This window comes from Melanotaenia boesemani, chromosome 14 (genome assembly GCF_017639745.1).
Source record: "Melanotaenia boesemani isolate fMelBoe1 chromosome 14, fMelBoe1.pri, whole genome shotgun sequence".
NCBI classification, from domain to species: Eukaryota; Metazoa; Chordata; class Actinopteri; order Atheriniformes; family Melanotaeniidae; genus Melanotaenia; species Melanotaenia boesemani.
The window spans coordinates 16,776,847-16,794,456 of NC_055695.1; the positions used below are offsets into that span (position 1 = coordinate 16,776,847).

A 17,610-nucleotide genomic window follows, 5' to 3' on the forward strand; every position below is an offset into this window, starting at 1 on the left:
ACGGGGAAGGGCACCTTTAAAAGTCCTCGTATTGTAACACATGAAGGGGAACAGGAAGATTCTTAAACCATCTCAAAGTCAATGGAGTGAAATAGACAATTGAGGTGTTCTGAAATGTAATTACTGGTCGTAAAAGCCCCGGGCTTAACATGAGCCAGAACCTGCAAGAACAGGATCCAGTTCTTACCAGTGACGTTCCAGTCCAACTTTTCTCAAAAGCAAAGTATATTGGTAATATTGATGGTCTTTCTTTCTTTCTTTCTTTCTTTCTTTCTTTCTTTCTTTCTTTCTTTCTTTCTTTCTTTCTTTCTTTCACTTCAACTAATAAAGAGCATGAAAACACAGTAATTATCTACCATAAACTATCTACCATAAACTGGTTCTTCAGAGGTAAAGATTATGTATCTATGACACAACTTGCTTTAGGTTCAGTCAACTACACATATGTATATGATTTAAAAAAAAATCAAAACACTTCTTTTTAAAAAAAGCTTTGTGGAACCACATCAAGTCGTAGTCCTGTTTGAACTCTTAAGCTAAAGTTTTATTTTTTTACTTTTATGTCGAAGCACCAGAACTACTAAGGCTAAGCGGCAGAACTTTAGTTTATTGCACGTCTTAAACAACTCCGGTTGGTTTAGTCTTTCTACCACTTGCTTGATCTCATCCTGGGTGTTTGTGGCAGACTGCAAGATCTGGCTTCCCGTGGAGCCAGGCAGGCGTGGGGTCTGTGTACGTAGGCCCACCATGCTGTCATGTCTCTTTCATCGCCAGCCAGGCTTGGCCAATAAGGAGATAAGGAGACAATGACTGGGAGAGCAAGCAGTGGCAAGGTGTAACCACAGCCCCTGGGTCTCCTCCCTGCCGAGTACTTCAAATCCTCATTAGGATTTTCAGCAAAGGAAGGAGGGATTTTCTGGATTAGGGCTTTGTCACAGCTGGCTCCAGGTTAGTGTTTGTCATGCATGAGCATGGCAGAGCGTTGACATCTTGCCACCCTCCTCCACCCACATAAACATAGACAACGCCTTCACCTGGCCTCTGAGGCAGTCAGCGTATGTTCCACTAACCTAAAATGAAACTTTGAATCACTAACTCACTGCCCTTGCCAAAGGTTTTTAACAGCTTTCTAGTAGCCTGTTTCAGGTGTCTGTGGGTTTGAACTGCTGCATCAACATTCTTCTGGTTATTTATGCACAGTTTACCTTGGAAAGCATCATTAGTTTGTTGTTTGCAGTTGCCATCTATTACCCTTACTAAGATCTCAGTTGTGACACTAATGCAGCAGTTGAGATGGGAGAAGCAAAGCTTTGTTTCAGTGCCGCACCTTCACATGTTAGTTATAGAGGTGACACTAAACTGTATTTCCTGAAGCCGTTTGTCCTCTAATTTCTCACTCAAGGTTCTTCTGAAGTTGGAATTTTACCCCTTATAGGCCATAACAAGAATCTTTATGTTTGGAGGCTGTCATGAGCCTTGTAGGATTCTCACACAAAATTAAAGGACCATGTTTCTTGACTCGTTTAGCCTCATATGGACTTTGATTGGGTTTCCAGACCTGTTTAGCAGTGTGTTTCAGCATGTCTTTGTCTCAGACTTAGCATGTAACCTACCTTTTCCCATCATTGTCTGTGCTGATCTTTGTGGATAAACCCCACGAGACATTTGTTGGGTGGGATCCCAAGCAACCTAGATTAGTCATCTTCCCGCATATCCCTATCTCCCTCGTATTTTATCGTCATGCTTTGTCTCACTTTGTTCTTGCCCAGGTAGAATCATGCGGGTCCTTAACAAACATATCCCAAACAATCTACAAACATGCTCTGATAAACCATAACGTCTCCTCTCTGAATCCCAAAAATGGAAAAACAAATATGACTTATCAGTCTCCAGTGCAGTGATCTATGACCAAAAACCTATTATTCATGGAGCATTTGTTGTTTTGTGCTTTTGTTGGTTGTCTCTGATCTGACCGTGGCAGATGTGACGAGCGGTATGCGCGCATCACTATATAAGCAGGATTCAATTTGTCAGAGATATGCCTCCATTTGAAAAAGTTATATTTTTGTTTGCTGTTGGTCTCTATATTTGTTGCTTATGTCTTAAACTTTTGTTGTCTGCAGGATTTTGATGTTAAACGTTCTGGTATATGCAGCAAATGAAGGAATATGCATTGTAAAAAGACCTAAAGCTGTTTGTATGATACCGCAATATAAAATAGCACAGGCCCGTAAGTGTTTTAATATTTTTGTGTTGCTAAAGCCTGAGTAGTGGACATCAAGGACTGCAGACAGACTTCATGCAAGGACTACTGATGAAGTGCTGTCTGGAAGGGGCGGATGAAGAGAATGTTTTTGATTATCCAGCGTAGATGATATTTCAAACAGGATGCAGCATGTACACCTCGCGCTTGACAAATGAAGCAGCTCAGCTGGTCAAAGGGCAAATGTAGCTTTGTTTCCTGTTTGCTACTGTAATACTGTGGAATTTTAAGGTGATTAGACTACAGTGTTTAGGTCACATGGATCACAGCATGCCAAAATCCCCCTTTTCACAAGAGATTTTTACAGACTTTGACTTTTTCTGTGAGTTCGAGACTTGCTGTTACAGAAACCAAGTCTATTTCATGAAAGCTTTCATGCAAAAGAGACCAACTGCAGGACATATAATGACAAAGTCTGTTAAGAGAGCATAATATACCCAATGGGTTCACAGATTTTACAGTTTACTCTCAAGAGTCCGATGTAAGATGTCCCTTCTTGCCTTTAGTAGAATCCCTTTTGTCCTCTTGCTTTCAGTCCTGATTTAGTGCAGCCATAAATCCAGAGGAGGCTCCTGTAAAGGGGGTGTGGGGTGGGGGGGACGACTATGTCCGTAAATATAAAGGATTTAAAACCAGGACCTTTTCAAACAGCTCTAAATTCCCATTTATGAAGCTTGTTAACTCAGAGTTTAAATGGTACATTTAGTGTTTTTTTCTTGTTTGTTCAAAGGACTTGTAAACCTTTCTTTATAGCTATGCCGCTTGTCTAAAACTGACTTTAACTGAGGTTGCAAAAATATGCTGTGGTCAGAAGACAAGAAATTCCTCAACCTATAACCGATTTTTTTGTGTGTGGTTTCTTTTTTAGAATTAAAAATGTCCTGGCATGTTGGTTTACTTGCCGTCAAAATAAACATATGCCAGTTCAAGCCGTTTGTGCTCTGCCACTATGACTTGACCCCAAGTTACTCAGCTTTTGACCTTGTGAGTCATAATGACCCCTGAGTGCTTTTGTATGTCCAGGCGTCGGACCTCTCCTTTTAAGCCCCCATTCTTGAGTAAATGATGACTTGAAGAGTTAGCGATCAATAACAAATTAAATAAGTCATTTTGAGTGAGGCTCTTTTTGTGTATTAGTCTGTTTTGTTTAACACTGACACAACTCATCTTGACTGTTGTTTCTGCTTAATTGTTGCTGTCGTTCCCTAATTTCCATCAGACACGCGGCCCTTCCCTCCAAACCCTCAAATTATTTAGAAATAGCCAACAAGCAATAATTAATCCTGATAAGCATGTGAGACATCTGACAAATCCTTAAATGAGAACTTCAAAGTGCTCCTGCTGTGACATGTGTGAGGGCAGGAAACAGATGGTGGAGTGAGAATGTTAGGAAGAAGGCTTACACTGTGGATTCAGTTTAGAGGAGGTTAATCCAAAATCTGAAAGTTTCTTTAAGAAAGGGGGAGGCTTTCTTTTGATGCTCACAACAATCAGCTCACCAGAGGGAAAAATACATATGAAATGAAGGGCCATCAAGATATTATTCAGCCTCTCAATTATAATGAATAGCATCCAATAAATCCTTGAAATGTAGCAAAGTAAGTTTCAATTTGAAATTTCTTCTTTTTTTTAAATATCATGATTGAAAGTCCTTGAATCAGATGAAATCTATAGAACATTTAAAAGAAATTCTTAATTAAAAACATATTTGAATATATGTATGGCTTCCCTTGTTTTGCATTCATCAGATAAGCACTCTATAGTTGTGAAGAACCTTGAATGCCTCATTCAGTGTATCTTAAGTTGAATAGAATTGTGTCAAATAACAATCTGCCAAACCTGGAAGGCAGCAAGTCTGTGGTGGAGTCTGAATAAGGGCTGCATAAAGAATTCAGCTGGAGCAGCAGTCGTGTCATCAGGGCATGACTACCCTGTTGGTCAGGGAATTTAAATGCCAGGTGGGGGTCAGTTGAAGCACTAGCTGAATAATGTGGCACAAATGCATACACATGAGAGCAGAGTCTTACAGGAAGAGGAACCACTGCTGTGGGCTGCTTGAGGAAGAGCACTCTGGGAATGCAAACCAAGCAGATGGACCCTTCCCATTTGTGTGTACTGCCACTGGTGACCCATTCAGGGAACACTTCTTTATTGAATCGAGGAGCATCAAACGCTTCATTGGAGCAGAGACTGAAGTCTCGAGTACCCGATGTATCTCAGTCCATTGTTTTCATTATTTTTAATGCAAACTGTGGAAATGATGGAGAACAGAGCTGACGAACACAGATCAAATGCTGTCTGAAAGACTCTGTCAAAGGAAAGGAAAGATGCACCTCCTTATTACATTTAAACTCTGAATCAGTTAATATTTAAAAAACGGTCACTGATAAGGAGTAGTGAGATTCAAAGAGACTGGTGTTGCTAAAAAGCACATGGTTTTTAGCAGGGGCTGTCCTATATTATTTTTCCTTGAGAATGATTCATAGGATCAGTCCACAGATTTATAGTACTGTCAGCTCACTTTCAAAGTGTGCTTCATTTATATGTAAAGAAAAATCACTGCTTAAAACTATTATTCCATAATTTAGTAGTGAATGTTTACAGCTTGCAATTTTTGAATTGCATTGATTTAACCTCAGCACTGTGATAATAAAAATGAGCCCAAAGCCTTAACCTTGCCTTGATAATGTCAAAATGTCTGGTAATTTAACATTGAGATGTACCTGTGACCATTTGTTAGGGACCATGAGACAAAATTTACTGCTTGACGGTCACCGCAGCCATTTCATTACCACAAGATGTCCTTGCTTTTTTTTTTGGTGACCTAAAAAGAACTCTCTCTCTTTTTCACTCCCCCTGTACACACTGCCTGGCCCCAGGGCTATCCGATATTAGACGGTGAGATGACACTGTGCGCTTGCGTGAGTGCAGTTAGCCAACATGTGCAGATGATGTGATGTCAATAATGCATTATGAAAAAAAAGGGGATTTATGACCTTGATGAGCCCCATAGAGCTTAATTAGTCCTAAAGGTTGATTTACATACAAGTATATATGGAATTTGATGAGGCTGTGTTTTCTTGCTGGTGCAGTACATTTTTATTTTGTCTAGCAGCAGCACTTGATGCCTCACGCTTGTTTAAATTCTTGGATTATGAAAAAAAAAAAAAAAAAAAAAAAAAACAGAACATAAAAATAAATTAACCATTCTTGGCTGTTCTGTCTTTTTTCTGAAATGGTTAAATTAAGTAATCATGGCATTTCCTGTGCAAGCCTTTTTCTCCACAAGTACTGCTTAGTAGGGATGAGGAATAAACTACATAAAAAGAAGACTCTGACAGGGTAAATTTCTGTTTAAAGAGGCCCACCTAAACCGAAAGGGAAGAAAAATAGTTTCTTTATTCATGGCATCTATTCAGAGAGAAATGACAAGATCTTTTTCAGAGTCATGTACCTATATCAAAGATGCTCCTGATAGCCCCCCTGCTGTTGCTATGGAAGGAGCAGAGATGTAAATGAACTGGAGTGAACTGGATGGGGGCGAATACAAATGAGGTTGGAATGCTCATTCTCCTGCTGCTCTTTGCCTCTTCGTCTTCTCCCAGTATCTTTCTCTGTTCCCTCTTTCTGTTCAAAGACGAGGGAGGAAGGAACATTAACAAGTAATCCACATCTTTCAGAACTGCATCGTGTGATTTAGGATTTACTTTTTTTTTTATTTTCTGATCAAATTGACTTCAGATCTGCTAAACAAGGCAATGTTTTTGTGCAAATTTCTCTTTTTCCCCCACTTGAGCACTGTGTATCAGTGCTAATGGATTCATGAAATAAGAATAGAAAAATCAATGTTTTCTCCCTATAGAGGATAATGTTAGCTGGGATATCAGTGTGTCCTGTGCCACATGCATCATAGTTTTGGCATTGCTGTCAAGGAGTTTAATAATCTGCAGATGTTACGAGCTGTGCTGCAATGTAGACCTTTACATGTGTTTCTGCCGCTTGCTGTTAGCTGTGCTCAAAAATGACATCAGCTTACAACACACAAACAAGAAAAATACAATTCCTGCCCCCGAAAAAATGTCGCCACAGAAAAAAAGAAAAAAAAGTTATATTAATATTTTGTTGGATTGGCATTTGGTTACGGCACACAGATTTTTTATTCCACTGTATCATACGCGACATGGTAGCAGCAAACTGGTCATACTGTTGAAATTTTTTCACAAAATCTGATTATTTTTTCAAGACAATCATCACCAAGTTAGTTTTTAAAGAATTTTTTTTTTTCAAGCTGGTTTGGAGGCTGTGCTGCTCAAGTGATTTCTTCACATGCTTTTAATTTTTTCAGGACTTGTTATGATGAGTTTCTATGGCTCGTCTATGGAAGAGTTTTTTTTTACCAGTGGGATCAACTGATTAAGCTTTCCAAAGCCAAGATAAAAGAAAGTGAAAAGGATACAGGACAGGACTAAGGCAGAGAGAAAAATAGAGGAGATACGAACCACTTCTTCCAACTGTTACAATGGGAAACATGAGATTGCTAGCTCACAAAATGGATTAACTTGAGGTGCTAACAAGGTCTCAAAAAGATAACAGAATGCAGAAACATGGCTGCACGAACACATTCCAGGCTCTAATGTGTCTGTATACAAGGGACATTGAACTGTTAGCCTTGAGTTTTTGTGTATATTAGTTACCCAGAGAGTTTACCGATGTTATTCTGGTAGTGGTTTATATCATACCTGACTCTCCTGCAGATGCATCCTGTGCCATCATCAGATTTGCTGTTCTTCCACAACGTCACAATATTTATTTCCACCCAGTGTTTCTCTAATTTTTCACCAAGATCTTGTATTGATGATGGGAAGCCTTCTCCAGCACATCCCCAATATTGTCAATAAGGTTTAGGTCTGGACTCTGTGGTGGCCAATCCATGTGTGAAAATGATGTCTCATGCTCCCTGAACTACTCTTTCACAATCTGATCCCGATGAATCCTGGCATTGTCTTATTGGAATATTACCGTACCATCAGGGAACAAAAAATTCATTGATGAAATAACCTGGTCATTCAGTATATTTAAGTAGCCATCTGAGTTCACTATTTTGGACACATAATGTAGCTGAAACCTAGACCTGACCAACTGCAGCAACACCAGATCATAGCACTGCCCCCACAGGCTTGTACAGTAGACACAAGGCATGATGGCTACATCCCTTCATCTGCCTCTCTTCTTACTCTGATTCAACCTTCACTCTGGAACAGGGCAAATCTGGACGCATCAGACCACACGACCTTCTGCCATTGCTCCAGAGTCCAATCTTTATCCTCCCTCGCAAATTGAAGCCCTTTTCTCTGGCTAGCCTCACTGATTAGTGGTTTTCTTCTGGTTACACAGCTGTTCAGTCCCAATCCCTTGAATTGCTGTTATATTGTGCGTGTAGAAATGCTCTTGCTTCAATTTTTAAACATAGCCCTGAGTTCTACTGGTGTTTTTCTTCGATTTGATTTAATCAAACGTTTAAGTGATTTCCGATGATGATCATTCACAATTTTTTTGACCACATTTCTTCTTCAAAGATGATGCTCTGCACTATCCTCCCAGATTTTTATGATGAATTGGATATTTCTTAACCCAATTTTAGTTATTTCTGCAATCTCTTCAGATGTTTTCTCAGCTTGATGCATGCCAGTGATCTGACCCTTCTTAAACAAACATCTTTTCCACAACTGGGATGTGTCTTTCAACATGGTTGTTTAAGAAATGAGAAGCTATCCATTGCATCCGTTGGGGTTAAATAACTTGTCGCCAGCTGAAAGAAAATCAGCCATGCTGTAATTATCCAGTAGGAGGCTTGTACCTATTTGCTTAGTTAAATCCAGGAGATGACTTGTTTTTTTGTACAGGCAGTGTATAAACACAGTTTAAGTTAAAGAATGTTAATATTTGTCAAACCAGTGGTGTAATTCATCTTTACAATGACCACAGAGACTCAGCAGTCTACCATACCCTGCTGTTTGCTGGATATATGCAATATTTTCTTTTTGTCGCCTCCCCTGCGTAGATCTGACTTCTTAAGAATACATGGTGTTGTAAAGGATATCTTTGGATTATAGAATCAACACTGTGGGAAAGGTCTTGAATTAAAGGTTTCTTTTCCTTTTCAGACTAAGTTTGCTTGTGACAGATTTCTGGAGGCAGTGGAGGTGGGATACAGAACCTGAAGGCCTCAAGCTGCGTCCCCTGTGGCTTCACGCTAATGCTATAGGCCACACTATTCTTTCACTATATATCCCCTCAGCAAGCTAGCTTGTCGGCTCAGGAGTGCAGAATAATGACAGGCCAAGCGGAGATGCTAGCTCATTTACAAGCAGCTGTTTAGCTCTCGTCTGAACAGCGAGGAAAATCAAAGGGCTTCCTTAACGGTAGACGACAAGCATCGGAGAGTCCCTGTCACACTTCTTATTGGCTCTCGGCAGAAATTATCTGGTTTCACATCAAAATAATCTGGAGACCTCTTTTGTGATCTCAGCACAATGATGGCAGCGTTAGTGCCTGAATAGGCCTTTTGATGGGCCTCTGCTTTGCCCCTGAACTAACTGAGGAAGCGTTTGTAACTCAGGTTACAAAGAGTCATTTTAATATGAAAACCATTAACTGGATGCAAGATAGCCCTGGCAAAAAGAAGAATGGTCCCTCTGTCATTTATGCTGTATGATGAGGACTAAGCATTATGCTGTATGATGAGGTAATTTCATTTCACTGAAAGAGATTCAAATTTGTGGCCCTGATTAAGAATGCATCTGCTTCAGAAACTGTACATACTGTATGTAGATGTTCTTTATACCTTTCATATCTACACGTATATCCCCTTGGGTTTGACCAAGTAATGTCTGGCTTCATGGTAGAACGAAGATGATCCTAATTACTCCTCATTTATGTGAAATACAAAGACATTTTGTTCATTACCTCTGCTTCAGTGAGACTCATATCCTACCAGATGGTCACTTTCCAATTGATTTGGCTCATTGGTGAGAAAAAAAAAAAGAATTAAATCATTACAGCACCAAAGAGACAGTGCATAATGGGTCCACCTTACATATGGCAAGTTTCTCACAGTTCTTCAGCTGGAAATTGTGTATGGACCTAATGTCATTGCAAAGGTTACTTGGGGTAGTAAATACCAACTTGGGAAGCTTTAACTAGAGGTTTGTCACCGGTGTAATAAAAAGCATTATAACAAATGAAAAAAAAGGTCCTGTGCACCAATCTAAGTGAGTTAGTGGCATGTTGTAACATTTACAATGATGACATGCAGAAAGCTTTGAATGACTTTTTAATATATAAAAAAAATATATAAATAAAAGAAAACAGCTGTCTCTAATGTTCATTTGCTGATTATAAAATATACAATCTTTTCAAGGCTTGCAGTCTAAAGGGGAAAAAAATAGTGCCTGAACTAAATGTTTTTTGGAGTTTATGTGGCTGTAATTATTGATTGCTACATAGCTGATGATGATGAACTGAACTGCTTTTTTTGTAATAGTGGTGGTGGTTGGCTGGGTTGGTGGGTGACCACAGGGCATGATTAGGAAGAGTGTCAACAAGGCCATAATAAGGGTCTGGCAAGAAAGGTTTCAGCTGCACCATGTTGCCATGGTCACAGAATTGAGATATTCCTTACAATATTTCCATTGGCTGTGTCTTCTTCCTTTGCTACCTGCTGTTTAATTGCTGCACAGAACAAATAATCACTCCGTTTAAATGTTTGAATATCTCTTATTCTAGCTTTCACATAGGTTTGGATGCTGCATCACACAGTAAAGAAATCCACTGGTAATGTTGAGATGATTCTATGAACGTGCTGTCCGTATAGAGGATGACATTCTGGTTTCCTTTGGCTGTAAATGGTTTGTCTAAGAAGCAAAGGAAATACAGCTTAAAACTTTATTTGGTATTGTTTTTCTGTTTTTGCATCTATGCATCAATGATACACACATACAAATCTTCAGAATACCACATTTTTTATACGTGCGGTAAAAAACATATAATTTGTTGTCAAACTTATTTTTTATTATTATTATTTTCTTTTAACTATTCTATACTGTGCACTTAGTGCCTGATTGTACAAGAAGTGTTTCAGTAATGAAGGAATGAAGGTTTGCTGATTGACTCTGTCACTGAGATTGTATTTGTTCTTTGCTCCTTGCTATATGTACTATCCGAAACCATGGAAACCACATCACAAGCTGTATCTGTGTTCAGGCAGCATAAATAACTGTTCATCATTGCTTAAGCATTTCCCTCACTTTCAAGCTTTGATAGAGTAAGAGCACTGCCTTATAAGGTCTGTTGCCTAAAGAAACCCACAAAATACACGTGTCGGATATTCCACTCTCACTTTATCTTCCTTGAGCATAAGTTTTAATTTCCATGACAAAAATCTCAGCAGTAAAGAAGTCCCTAACAGGAAATCATCAGCATGAGCAACTCATGTAATAAACTTTCTTAAATCACCTAAGCATTTAACATTTTAATTAATGTAAAAAGTCACTGAATATTCTTAAAATGTTTACAAGTGACAGAGGGAGTGTGACTGAGTTGCACAATGCGATGGTATTGCATTACATTAAAACACATTATAGCATCAAGTGCTTTCAGTTCCCCCAACTTTTTCCCCCTAAATTTCAAGAGTGTGAAACAAAGAAAAAAAGGTAGAAAAAAAGGGAAAAAAAAGGTTTTCTACATAATCAATATTTTACCATTCATATTCCTGACATGGTTTACTGCCACCATATGGAAAGTAAACAATTTTCATTTCATGCATTCCCCTGAATAATTATGCTAATGACCCCAGCAGCAAAATAATGATTACGTTTCTGGCTCATTTGAATAATGAAATTATTCAGTTAAGTCAGACAGTAAGTGTTGGATTTGTTTATGTTAGATTAAGTGTGATCATATTACTTTGTTGTAATAGCAATGCATGATCAATGTTGTTTTGGTTTCCTTATATTAACTGAATGAAAACAAAGCATCTCTATTTGAAGTAGACACATAAACCACGTATTATAGAATATAAACTAACTTAAGTAAAATAATATACAAGATATTATTAAATAAGCATAGTTTTAAGAAACTAAAAAAACAAAAAACAAAAAAAAAAACATCTGATACCAGGGTGAGAAAATAGTTGATATTAGGTCTAATAAATGAAGAGAGGCATTTGTTGTTTACAATAATGCTTATGGTCAGTGTTGCATTAAAATGCACTTAGAGGACAGCAATGGTTTTGCGATCCAGAAATTTAGACATGAAAACAGAAAACAGAGCCTGTCATCAGCACGGTTGGAAAGTGGTTGGTGTGTTTCAGCAGGAGTTTTCTTGAACATCCATTTATCTCCTCATTTCTCAGCCCCTGTTTTCCTCTTTAAGGGGAGAGACTGCATTAGCTCTAAATCATAAAACCAAAAGCAGAGATTGTGAAGGCTCCGTTGAGTGATTTAAGTGTTTTAACAGTGTTGCTGGGACGTGGAGCATCGGTGGGTTTGGCTGCGGATTTGGAGATCAAACTCAGAGGTCTAACACATGGCCAAAAAAACAGATCACTTCCAGCCACAAATTAGACCCATGAAAGTTAATGCATCCCACCCAACAAAATGTAACTGCTGCCCAATTCATTCATTTGTAGGATTTATTACTTTCATAGTAAGAGACACTAGACACAGTTTGGCAGCAACAATTTAGTTGTGTAAAATGTTGAGTAAAATTATTTAGACTCAGCTTCAAATGTAATATTTGCTAAATGTGTGAGGCATAGATTTTAGTTTTTCCCCCTTTTATTTAGGTGGACAGACTGTCCAAGCTTCTCAATTTTCACAGCTTATGCATGGCCATTCAATGAACTATATTTATTTATATAGTTTTTTGTTTTTTCATTTAATAAGATAGGTGGTAAGAGAAAAGCAGCAGCCAAGCCTCCATTATACATCTGCCACTTATATGTCATGATCTGAATATATAAAAAACATTGTAATGTGGCTTTGAGTGATGTTTTACATAGTTTTATAGTTACTACATAAAGTATTAGTGTCTTTTAGTGAAGCAGTACTGAAGCGCATTGGCGTGAGCTCAAAATTGACTGTCAAATCCTGTTGCTAACATGCAGCATTTCCATTATTTTTCACTTGTTTTTTTTTTTTTTTGTTCTGTTTTGTTTTTGTTGTTTTTCTCCAGCCAGCATCACTGATAAATTGTTTATTACTTTAAGTGTTTCCTTTTGACTCCTCAGAGAAAAGGGCTGCAAAAATGAAATACAGCTGAAACCTATCATATTTGGAAGTCTTTACTTTTCATGTTTTCTGGTCACATGAGAAAGTTTGCTGTCAAAAGCGCAAGTAGAAGAAAAAAGCTCCCTCCTTGATGGTCATATTCTCCCTGACAATAGAGGTTAGATAGACCAGGGCCGCAGCCCTGCTCCATACAGATGTATCCTTTGTTTACCCTGAGCTCTTCACTGAGCACCTTAGAAGTTGGACTTTCACCTGATTGGTGCACAAACAGAGCATCAGGCAACACAAACTGACATTTATCTTCTTTTGTGAAATACCACAGCAGCATTTCCTGGCAAGGAGCACAATGCAGAATGCTAATCCCCTGCCATTGTAGCTTAGCATTTAATCAGACAAAGATAATTGTATTGGTAGTTAATTGATGAAGCATTCAGTAGGGTAAAATTAACCCAGCCTTTCTTGGCCAATCTAGTCAGTGGCTGTAAGTAAACTGCTGCCACACAAAGAACATCTAAAAGAATAACCCATGAAAAGAAGAAGAAGAAGAAGAAAAAGAAGAAGAAGAAAATTCCTTTGTGATTATAAACAACTGCATACATGGATCACTCTAACTTGTCCAGGAGCCAAACAAATTAGTGCATGAGAAGTAGTAAGGGTGTTCTTTTTTTCCTCCTGTGACTGTGAACTAAGCCTCATTAGGGAGACACAGCCTTTGGAAACAACACAGCCATCAACAAAGTTGTACGTAGCAAATAGGTGACAAAGTCACCACTGGATGCAGGGAAACTGCTGTTATTAGACGAAGAAGTCAACACAGGAGCAGCTGGCAATCTTTTTTAAGCTTCCTGCCGTATCACAGCTGCAAAAAGCTGCTCTTACTAACAACATATTTGCATTTGTATACTTCATCTATGCAGTTGATTTTTAGTTTAAAAATGGCTTTTGGGATTGTTCGTATTTGCAGAGCCACGATATTGATTTCTTTTCTACTTTTCCTACCCCTTACCCTCCCTTACAGAAACACACACACTCACATAGTGTACTTTTTTTCAAGCCTCCCAATAGTCCTCCCTTCGATTGTCAGTTCTACAAAGTGGATTAAATTACACTCATGTTGTCATGCGTGTTGTTCTTTTTCATTTTGTATAGAGAAATGAGCATTGCAAGAAAACCACAGCTCTGTGGTGATACACTTTCCAGTGACAGCACGTTTACATATTGAATTTAAATAAAAGACAGCAGTGAGACAAAGACATAAGGGACCCAACAATTTTTTTCTTTCTTTTATTGTTTTTTTTTTTTTTTTTAAATCTGCCCAGAACTTAATTTTCATTAATGCTTATGGTCACTTATTGGTACAAGATTCCAGACATTTAGATCAATAAACTATTATTATTATTATTATTATTATTATTATTATTAATAATTAGAATAAGAATAATTTTTATTTTATTTTGTTTATTTATTTATTATTTTTTTACAAGACCTGTTAAGGCACAAGGATGACATAATAAAACCATTAGCTCTATGGTCCGATTGAGCTCTGAAATGCTCACTCAGTATAGTGATGTATGTCCGGCTAGTAGGGCTAGCAAGTGTTATACCCTTTATATTGATTCATGGCTTACATTACTGTGCAGTTCTAGGCTTTAGCATAAAATAAGAAACTGCATGCATGGAGATATGTCCTTGGTGTCTATCCAGCTTTGATGTCCTATATTCTCAGCCTTTTATTGTATCTTTCTCTGTGTGATTGCAGCTACACACTCCCCTTGATTTGCACTGATAAAGCTCTCTCTCTCTCTCTCTCTCTCTCTCTCTCTCTCTCTCTCTCTCTCTCTCTCTTCTCCCTCAGGATTTAGTCGAGCTGCCCTGCCGTTTGGCTTAGTAAGGAGAGAGCTGTCTTGTGAGGGTTACCCCATTGATCTGCGGTGTCCGGGAAGTGATGTCATAATGATTGAAAGCGCCAACTATGGCCGAACAGATGACAAGATCTGCGACGCCGACCCCTTCCAGATGGAGAACACCAACTGCTATCTACCAGACGCTTACAAGATCATGTCACAAAGGTAAAACCTCAGACATGTCTGTGCAACGTCAAAACAATCACTCCAAAATGAGGTGTCTGCCAAAGTTTCAGGACCCCTTAGAAAGAAATTGACAGGGCATGGTAATGGTTGCCTGGTATTGGACTGCTGTCGACCATTTTAATTTGTCTGGTTTCCCCCCTGTCGACATACATTTTCCTACCAAGGGAAAAAAAAAAAATCTTCCACCATGGAGACTAGCAGGGCTTCTGTCAGATTGATTTACACCATCGAAGGAAGCAAAACTAAACACACAGTAAGTGTAAAAAAAAAAAAGAAGAAAAAAAAAAGGCAGCAGTAGCCTGTCACCTTTCTCACATTTCAAAATGTACGAACATAACAAATTAAGTTTTCATTCCTACAAACAATGAGCTAACCTCATGTCAAAGGACCGGAAAAGTACAAATCAGATCTGGCTTTGCAGGAGGTAATTCCTGTCTGCTGTAATTTCTGCTCATTTCTTCATAAGCCTGCACAGTGTAGTCTAGACTCAGTGTCTTCACATTAGTCATCAGCGCTTGCTTTTACTATAGCTTATTAGTGAGGATGAACTTCTTGGTCTCAGTAACATCTGTTTTGTGTGTGTCTGTGCTACAAAGTGATGAAAAAAAATGAAAAAGAACAAAAGAGTTTGTTGTGCAATTTGCATCACTTTCTCTTCAATGGAGTTTCTTAATATTTATTTACAAGAATAAGAATAGGAATAAGAAGTATAGTACTAGTATGAAGTAACAGTACTCTGTATCTTTCTTTTGACACAAGTAAAATTTAGGGGCATTTTTGCATCATGGTAAAACTACTAGGTTGACTTTAGTTATACTGCTGACATTTCTGCAATATCAATATACTGAGCTTCTGTATAGACAGGTGCAATGTCATCACAGAGGTTCGTGCTGAACCAAAGGGCATAAAGCAACACTCAGCTTGGGCAGTTAGCTTTACCAGTCACCAAAAAAGATAAATCTGAAATTATTTATAATTCCAAGGGGATTACAGCCCTTTGCTTAGAGAAGAAAAACAAATTGGATCCAGTCCAGTAAAAGATCAAACTTAGGTCCCAAGACTCCAAAAAGCAGCTAAATCTTTGCAATGCTCACTTTGTATATCAAAATCAAAGCTTTGATCTTGTGAAATAAGACTTTAAATCACACAGAGAGCATAAATATGTGCATTTAAAGATTTGGCTGCATGCAGATATGTTTTATGTAAAAACACTCAGTGACAGTCTCAATGATGTGTATCGGGGCACGCAATTACTCACAAATGTGACAGAAGTTCAGTGTGGGACAGTGAATGGTACTTGTTACATATTTAGCTTTAGCCATGCTATTTATTTCAATAAAATAACATACAAATTTTAATATTATGATATTATTTATTATAGTTATCATTAAAACAATCAAGAAATCTTGAATTTGAAATTACTGTGAGACCGTAATACTACTGCTGGCGGTGAATGGTTTGAGGTGTGCCAAGTGGCTGTAAAATTTAGCTTGTCGTGAAAATTATTGTATATTCAGCCCAATGAGAAGAGCATGCTGCTAATTTCCACACAGAAGGAAAGCAAAAGCACTGAACAATCATGTAGGATCATTCAGAAATACGGTCACAGCTATATATAGCATATTATGATTAAACAATTTAATTACTGAGTCAACAATAATCTTCAAATAGTGAAATTTTATTAAAGATGGTTCAACCATCTGATCTCCACATCTCTTGAATATGCACACATAAATTAATACATGTATGTACATGCAACGTCTTGTAAAAAATTGACTCTTTGATGCTTCACCATACAGTAATAATTTTACAGTCACTTATGCAGATTTAATTTAAATCTTATGAAGAAAATATAGACATAATTAGTTTTGGTCAAAATAATACTTTGAGACAGAATGATTTTTGCTTTAAATTTTTGTGTTCGTTTTTCTACCTTTTTGACTCTTTTATGACTTTGGCCATCACCATCTTTGTGCATTATCACCATGGTTACAGGTATTAGTCTATCACAGGGTTTGCTGAAAAGGCCCCGTGTCCTTCTGCTCTGTAGTGGAACATCAGATGGACTCTTGTGTTGAATCTAGTTAGTGTTATCTTTTCTAAATTCTGCCAATTTCATGTCTAAAGAAGAAAAATTTAATTTGTGAATGAATCAAGTTAATAAATCGGTTTCTTCCAAGGACATGAAACATCAGATAACAGAACTGACACCTAACATTTCTAGTTGGCGAGTGCTGCCTATTAACAGATACATTTCCAGTGCAGCATTGTGCGATGTAATGGATATAGAAAGCCCCTAAATTAGACTTTTCAAAATAGATTTAATTCGATTTAAAAAAAAAAAAGTTTCCTCTTTATTTATGTTGAACTGTGTTTTGTCAGTAAACAATGGGTCCTCATGGTGTATATTTCAGTATAGTGTTCAGGGATGAATTTAAGACAACCCCATTCATCACCACAAAAATGAAGCATGAGAAGTGTGATTTAAACCAATGAAGGTGCACTGACGTTTGACTACTCACTGAATCATGATAGAATTCCACCAGGAAAACTATTCTACATGAGACTCAATACATGAGACCAGTTGTCATGCAGGGATGCCATCGGAGCCAAAGTGCACAGGATGGAATGACATATGACTACTTTACAGAGAGAGACATCAGTTGGTCTGAGACCGTCAGCAAGTATGTATAGTTGCTGATGTGTGTGTGTGTGTATATATATATATATATATATATAGGCTATTGAAGTCAAATAGCTGACTCATATTGTCTGTCTTGAAAGACTGAAGAGTACCCGGTTTCTGCTTTTGGCCTTGTGTATTACACTGCCCTCAGCCCTGTTCATGCAAAATCAGACCACCAAAACACAAACACAGTCTCTTCTAAATGCTCACTAACAGTGTCTGTGGGGCACCTGGGCTTATTTCCTCATGTACCTATCCCGAGACTGCATTTTAAATGCGTTT

At 38.0% G+C, this 17,610-nt stretch overlaps 1 protein-coding gene across 20 annotated transcripts in view; it reads left to right on the top strand.

Annotated features, from left to right (window-relative positions):
• The window catches only part of adgrl2a (adhesion G protein-coupled receptor L2a), a 100,970-nt gene that overhangs the window by 24,456 nt on the left and 58,904 nt on the right, over window positions 1–17,610 (top strand). For all 20 annotated transcript variants that reach the window (XM_042006235.1, XM_042006234.1, XM_042006215.1 and 17 more), the window contains exon 3: window positions 14,408–14,621. In XM_042006235.1, coding sequence (XP_041862169.1) covers window positions 14,408–14,621 — 214 coding nt within the window. The remainder of the gene's footprint in view (window positions 1–14,407; window positions 14,622–17,610) is intronic.